At 29.5% G+C, this 8,164-nt stretch overlaps 1 protein-coding gene across 1 annotated transcript; it reads right to left on the minus strand.

Annotated features, from left to right (window-relative positions):
* Positions 1–5,238: 5,238 nt before the first annotated feature.
* LOC8282338 (protein LURP-one-related 5) lies at positions 5,239–6,831 on the minus strand. Its single transcript, XM_002517591.4, has 2 exons — positions 6,324–6,831; positions 5,239–5,938 (listed from the first exon to the last, which is right to left on the minus strand). The coding sequence occupies exons 1-2, from the start codon at positions 6,549–6,551 to the stop codon at positions 5,546–5,548; spliced, it is 621 nt and encodes a 206-aa protein (XP_002517637.2). The 5' UTR covers positions 6,552–6,831; the 3' UTR covers positions 5,239–5,545.
* Between the last annotated feature and the right edge of the window lie 1,333 nt (positions 6,832–8,164).

Here is an 8,164-nt window from a genome sequence, read left to right on the forward strand (position 1 = left end):
TTAGGGTGATAAAAATAGTTTAGTAGGTGGTGGCATTAAGAGAGGAATATTGGAAATTGGAACCATGAGCAAGCTCATTTTACCTCTTCATTTCTCTAAAATTCATACATGGCCGAAAACACAAAATTTAGAATAAGAGAGAGGAGTGGAATACCTAGAAAAACTTAAGATTAAGATAGGATTTTGCCAACTATTGAAGGAGTCAAGCTAAAGCTAAAGGATTTAAGCATATTAGCAACCCAAAAGCTGAAATTGGTAAGTTGTTACTTAAGTGTTATTAATTTGTCATTAGGGTTCTTGATTACAAATTGGAAAAACTTCATTTGATGCTCTCATTGATTAATTAAAGGTCTGATTATCATGAATTAGTAGAGTATTGAATGATTGCATAAAGATTAAGCTTGATTTAAGTTTAAGTATGTTAAGATAGAAAACTGTCAAAATTCCAGCAACCTTGATGTTCTGTATTTTAGGCATAACATGGGTTATATAAGTCCAAATTAAGCTTAATTAGTGTCTATGGAAATTTTAAAGAGTTCTCTATAACTTTGTAGTTTTGTGATTTTACTATTTTTGCCGTTTTGGTTGCTTAAATTGAGCAAACAGATTGCTGCTCGGATACAACTAGCTGTATGACCCTTGCTCAGTAATTTGAAAATAATTAAATCTATAGAAGTCGGAATTGAGTAATTCTTCTTGGAGATGAAATTAGACACATAGACGGATATGTCTATTTAATATGAGATTTTTGTATTAAGCCAATTTTGCCCAGCAATAAATATACCTTGGTACTAAATTCTGTCTAGAAAACAGAGATGTTGGATATTAGTTTTATGCAATTTATTTGATGTTAATTTAAGTTAAATTGGTATTTAACTAGATGAAAAATGTTTCTATGATATTAAAATAATAATTGAGAGTCTTAGAGGAAGAGTTAATATGAATTAGAGAGGGGATGATCTTGTAATGCATTAGAACTAGCATTTACATGAATATTTGGAATATGCATGAAATGTGAATTGATGAATGTGTTGACAGGTACTCAAAGGCCTGGAAAGGAAGTTGTGGAGAAAGGAGGTTCTTATATGCTAAAGGAATAAGTGTATTTTGAGTAAGTAAATAGTTAATATTTGCTATATCCATATATTTAATCAAATGTTCTACGAATGGTTGTGTTTGCTTAATATTGTGTTGTGTTTGAATGAATGAGATGGAAATGATTGGTGTTGAGTGGAACAATTGTTATTGCTTGAATATGATATAAGTGAAATGATTGAATTGTGATGTTAAGTGCATATGTGCATGTGAATGGTGGATTCCCCTGTAAAAAAAAAATATATCTATATATAAAGTCTTGGGAGGCTAAAGCCTAGAGAGGCTATAAAAGTGTATTATGTGAGGATGAGGCGGAGCAGCTTACGTGTGCGATAGGTGAGGATGAGGCGAAGCAGCTTACGTGTGCGATAGGTGAGGATGAGGCGGAGCAGCAAATTAAAGGGGATCCACAAGTCGTGAGAACTAACCATAATTGTTGAATTGTATTTCTTCTATGATGGTTGTACTGAATTGAGTAGAATGGTATGAATTTATACCTAAACTATGAATCATGGTAAGTTATGTGATTGGGTGGAAATTGTATTAAGTGTATGTGATATAAATTATGTTGATTATTTATTTACCGAAATGGAGGCTCACCCTCTCCAAAATTTTTCTTTTCAGGGTTTGTAAATAGTAGTGCATCCGTTGGTTGTATCCGAAGTCTAGCTTTTAGGTTGTGGAGTCTCCTCCTAATGCATTTTGTATGCAGTTATGTGATGCATATAGAAGTGTGCCTTGTAAGGCATAAGAAGATGTTTTGAATACTTGTTAAATGATGTTTAAGTATAATCATATGTTTATATGTTAATAACCTTATGTCTTGATTCTTAACAATCTGCATATTGACCTATCTACATGTAGTATATAGTCTACAACGCTTGTATGTTTTCTGGCTAATGTCTATTGGTTAACATGTAATGGGGGTGTTACATGACACGAACAATAAAATTAAATTTTAAATTCATCATAAACCTGTTTATTATCCGAATCTATCCTATCAGAGTTCGATCGGATCAGATATCTGAAAATACCTAAAGGCTTTCATTTTGTATTTATAATCATCAAATTTTAAAATTATTAAAATAAAATAACAATATTAGATATTTATGAAAATAAAATAATAACTAAATACAATTATTATTTATAATATAATATATTCTAACACAAGCAAATTACTAGTTTTATTTTATATATTATCATAAAAGAAGTTCACAATAAAAGGTACAATTTTTGAACCCACCACCCAGGTACCAATAAATGCAAGCCATGCAAAAATTAAAGCAAAAGCACGGAAAAGAAATAGAGTTGGTAGCCATGAATTTGGAATTTATAATATAAACTTTTGTTGTTTCTTTTCCATGATAAAGAAAAAACCAGCAGTAATAAAAGATCAGACTAATTTCAGAGAAGCCTAAAATGAACTTCGCGATCACTTTTATAATTGACAAATCATATTAAATTTATAAAAAAAACACAAGAGGTCATCAATTTCTTACTGTTAACCCGAAGAAAAATGGGTTTTATGAATGGTATAAAGTGGGATTAATTATTAAATTAAGAATTATCTTTTCTTAATTATTTTGGCCAAGAAAGCTTTTCCCCATTAGTCTCTTTCAAGGTGGTGGATCTAAGTCCCTTTTTTCCCTTTCCTTCTTACAATCTATGTTTTGTTGGTGAAATTAATACTTTCGGGCCATTTGAAATGATGTGAAGATAGGATTATAGATAGCCATCTAATTGCTATCTATTTAATTTGTCTGGTTTTGATTTAAACACTTGATTAATAATGATACTTTAGCCAAATGATATCTTTAGATTTTGTGGAAATCTTTTTTTTCCTTTTTTGTTTTTTTCCATAATCTAAACAAAGTCATAGTTACAAAGTCCTCGTCTACTCACCAACCAAGAATAGTAAACACAAGCAAAATTGTTTATTTTGTGAATTACAAGGTAGAAAGAAGCCTTAGCATTTATTTGTAACCACTTTTAAAATATTTGTTTACTTGCTTTTTCAACAATTAAGGATGATACGAATCTTAGGATGTCTCAAGACTTTCAATTTTGTCAACCTAAACGACAGAATTTTTTGAGGTCTTCAATCCTTTATAAGCTGCATTAAATATCCTTGGAAACTTTATAGGAGAATTTTCTTTGTCATTTTAGATATAAAGAAAAGCTTAATTATTAAATAATCTTATATTTTATACGTGTTTTCTTATTTAGTACATATTTATTTTAATTTTCAGTAAAATCATTCGTTAAACATATATATAAATTACGATCTTTAGTTTAATTATATTTATAAGCATTTGAATGTAATTAATTCACACATATATTTTTTATTGTCCTATGTGTGAATTCATATATGGGTCGTACCATCTTACAACTGTAAACATGTTCCTGGAAATGTATTTGTCATTTATAAGTAACATCAATTGATTTAATGGTACCATACTGTGAATCAAATAGCAAAAGATTTCATCTTTAGGAAATAGAAAAGGAGGATCGTGAAATCTGAAACAACTTTTGCCTGCTTTTCGACAAGTGGAAGAATATAATGCATTTGCCTTCTCTAACTCTAGAGCTCTCTCTCTATCCAACCAACAAAAGGAAACAAGAGGAAAAAGGAAAAAAAGAATGTCTCAATGTAACTTTTGATCTTAAAGAACGTGCATGTGGATTGCATTACTGTTAGTGGAGCACGACGTCGGTTGATAAAAAGTGGCCTTTAATTTATCTTTTTACAAATTCAACTTTACAGGACTACTAATATTTTAATTTTTATATTTAGTTGCAAACTTAAATTTATAATTTATATTTACTCTGAAATTTAGGTAAAAATGGAATTGTGATGCTAGGATTTTGGGTACACAAGGATTATATTTGAGTAGGTAAATTAACGCCTCAAATTGTGGAAGAATCATTGTATGCTTTAGAAGATAGATGATTAAGTCAGGTATCTATTTTAAAAGAAATTTATCTAAAATTACCTATAGGTGATAGGGAATGAGTTATTGACGTGAGATGGGTTCAAAAAAAAAGATTTCAATTATAATCCGAAAACGATTCGTATATAAATTTTACAGAATGTGAAATTAAAAATATATCCGAAATTTTGACTTCTTTTTCTATATAAGGCATTTCGAGAGAACAAATAGATTATATCATTTATAGCAAACCAGTGAATTATTAGGTCGAGCTGGATTTGAACCAGCATAGAGATGTTGCCAATGAATTTATAGTCCATTCCCATTAACTGCTCGGACATCGACGCATAAAGAATAAATTCCAGACTTATTAAGAATCCATGATCAACTTTCTTTCATAATACCCCACCCTCAAGGGAAGTCGAATTTCCGATGGCTCCTTGAAAGAAAGATGTCATGAACCACTAAACGATTTCTCATCATTCTATTTAATATAATAAATAAATGTTCAACTTTATAACTATATTCTATAATATATTCAATATTATATAATATATGTAATATATTTTATAATTAAATCAATATTTTCTAACTATATGAAATAGAACATAATCAAAATATACTCTATTACTCTATTTTATATTTTATATAGTAAAAATTTATATACTAAAAATTATTATAAAAAATCATTATAATATTCATTTAATAGAGTTTTAATAGAATATTGATATGTTATAACTTATTATATTTGTATTGAATTGATTAGAGCTAAACTAAATTTTAATAAAAAAAGTTGAATTTTTAAATGAATTTCATATTAGTAAGTTAATACATTTTATAATACTAAAATATCTCTTTCAATTTTATTATTTCTATTTTATTCTCTCTTTCGTATATTTTTCTAAAATGAAACAGATTTTTTTATAAATTTCAACTAAACATAATATTATTTTCAATTTAATATCAAACTAAAAAATTATACTCTTATCAATGTATAAAATTCTATACAAACATAACTTATGCTTAAGCAACTACTCGTAAGAAATAGAAATCTTGAGTTTAAATACTCACTTTTGCACTGAATAAAATTTCGGCTTAGTGCCCTTTCAAAAGTTATTCAATACAAATATATGAGTCATTGGTGCAAGCTGCTACTCATATAACGGGCAGGTTTGGAGAATTGCAGGCTCAATATACTTTCGAGAAAAGGAAAGAGAGCAAAAGAAGTATTATTTATTTCCGTATGAACAAACAAGTCTTGAGAAGTTGTTGTCTTCTTAAGCTCACATAAAGCAAGAGCTCCTTAGATGACTTTGCATTATAAAAACTACAAACCCCTTTTTCATCATTTAATTATAAATACAATCAAAAGATTTTAGGGGCCAACATAAGAAAGAAGGCTTCTGCTTTCCCCCACCAAGAGGTAACACATAACCAAATAATGGGACTGCTTACTTACTAAGTACCAAGAAAGAAGAAAACAAAAAGATAACCATGATTATCATCATCGTAATAACCCATTACTCCTCTGCCGTAGGGGACACCTCACTCTCTTCCTCAACATAATCATCACCGTTGATCTGATCAAGAACAAGAACTAACCCCATGGCAAAGGCACCATCAAACCCTGGCTTTAAGCAAAGAGAGAATACGTCTTTACCAAGTACAACGTGAGTAGAGGTATCTACTTTGCGTCTGATCTCAGCCACTGATTCTTTGACTGCATTAAAAAATGTGCAAGATCTATTCGCAAATGACCCTTCTATCTGATACTCCTCCCCTGGATTACCATACACTTCTACAGCTACGCTGCACCGTCCGATTATTGATGACCTTCGTACACTGAAGACTGGTTTCTGGCCCTCTGATCTTTCTCCTAAATAGCCTTCCCACCTGTGGTGTAGACTCGGCCTCTGTTACAACAATGTCACCGAGTTAACTCAGTTAGTTGTCTAGTTCAAGTGAATGTATTTACTGAAATTGGAAATTATTACAGGGAAAATATTTTCTTGTCCCAATGATGCAATCTGATACTAAGAACTCGCCCGGTTGACCCGGGATCTAATTATGGAACAGCCAGTTATCAGTTAAACCCAAATCTATTCATAAGCGAGTTGACTGTAATAAGTGCCATTTTTGCTTTAATAAAAAAGAAACTAATGCAACAGAAATCATATACCCATTACCCAAAAATACAAAACGCATAATAACTAAGCCCATTTGTCTTCTCAATGAATTGAAATACGTTTTATTTTATATGACACAGCGAGTCAATTCGTGTATAGAGAAAGATGATACCTTTTTTCTGACGGTGAGCAAACAACGGCCATTAGCGTCCATGAGAACAACTTCAGCAGTCTCCCGGTTATCAGGACCGCCATAAGAGTCGACTCGGAAGACTAACTCACCTCTGCAATCGTAGACAGTGAAGCCATCATTAGCAAAGAACAAGGAGGTTTTAAGCACTGTAAGATGCTTCTCTTCTTGGTATATATACCCACTATCCACAATCAATCCTGCCTTCATTCTTTTTGTGAGCTCTAATTTCTTAAATGGGTGTGTGTTTGTTTTTGTTCTCTTCGGAAGAGAAATAAAAGAACGTTAATAATATAGAAACTGAAACGTTGAAGGCAAGATATATAGTGGCTACAATGAGGAGAGAGAGGGAGGGTTAGAGAGAGAAATTGACAAGGAAAAATAATTGAAGGGTTAATGTCGGATTCTGTAAAAATATCTTTGGTCGCTATTTTCCTCCTCTCTGTGTGAAAAAAGGTACTAAAGATTCTGAGACATGACAGCTATCTGTGGTGCCACCACAGCCACACTGCCAGTGCCTCCGAATACGAGTAAATCGTTTTGTTTGAATATGTTGCTCAGCGCACTCGGCTGTAACTCGTGTGAGCTACAATTTATTCAGTTGCACTCAACGTGATATGAATTTGAATAGATTCAGTTTTAATTCATCAGCTAAATTAGTATTATATCAATCCTAAGATTATTGGAGAGTTAAGCTTGTGAATGTATACTAATTTTTCTGTTAATTATGTTAGTTGAAAAGTAAGCGTGTCTCTAAATGTCTCTAAATATCTCTTTATATATGTCAAATTTTTTATTTTAAAAAGTTATATTATAATATGATACATCAATACACTTTTTGTTCTTTAAATATAAAATACAAAAGTTAATTTGGCTCTATCTTCATTCTATATTTTATATTTAATAAATATATTATAAATTTTTATGCATTTTATTTAATTAATATTTACAATTTTAATTTTTTTTATTGATACTTTTTTTAAAAAAAAAGAGAAATTAAAACTATTAATATTTATGAAAATAAAAGCATGATATATAATAAAATATAAAAAGTCTATTGAACTTTAATAAAATATTTTATTTTTTATATGTAAATATTTTTTAAAATACTCTTTATTATAGAAATCATATTTTTAAAAATAAAAAACACTGTTGAAGATGCTCTAAACTGGTATTTTATTTAGGTTTGAGAGGTAGCTTATAGTTATTGAATGTTTAACTCGTAATTAATAATTTTTCACATGATTTGATTAAATGATATGATAACAACATGTAGTTTTAGCAGTTTTAATTTACGATAAATAAGTTTGGATTGTAAATGAGTCAATTAATATAAAAAACTAGATTTAAATGAATTAATATATCTAAATTAATAATAAAAATAAATATTATTTGTTTAAATGAATTAATAAATTAACATGAAATAAACAAAAAATATAAATATGTTATATTTTCTCTTTATGTATTAATATAAGTAATTTTATCATTTATATAGGCCGACTAATATAATCTAATTAATATATGCATTTGTGTTTAGGTTTAATGTTTTTATATAATAGTTAAACTTGTCGTGTTCGAATTAGTCATATTGAAGTTATACATTTGTCTCGACTCCATACAATTAGGCAATGACACGAATTATCTATCCTATTCCTAATAGCTCACTCTTATCCTAATATAGACTTTAACAAATAAATAAATAAATTGCTAGCAGCTTATTGGACGACTGTTTAATTCGGCTAATTAATACAGTTGGTAGTTGGTGGCTGATAACTGGTAACAGATAATATGTTAAATGATCATTAAAAATATAGTTTATTTGT

The sequence above is a fragment of the Ricinus communis genome, chromosome 8 (genome assembly GCF_019578655.1).
Source record: "Ricinus communis isolate WT05 ecotype wild-type chromosome 8, ASM1957865v1, whole genome shotgun sequence".
NCBI classification, from domain to species: Eukaryota; Viridiplantae; Streptophyta; class Magnoliopsida; order Malpighiales; family Euphorbiaceae; genus Ricinus; species Ricinus communis.

Excerpts from the sequence above, each read along its gene's own strand:
- LOC8282338 (XM_002517591.4), bottom strand. The coding sequence starts at position 6,551 with ATGAAGGCAGGATTGATTGTGGATAGTGGGTATATATACCAAGAAGAG. Across the intron at positions 5,939-6,323 it reads TGCTCACCGTCAGAAAAAAG|AGGCCGAGTCTACACCACAG; the intron begins GTATCATCTTTC and ends TTGTTGTAACAG.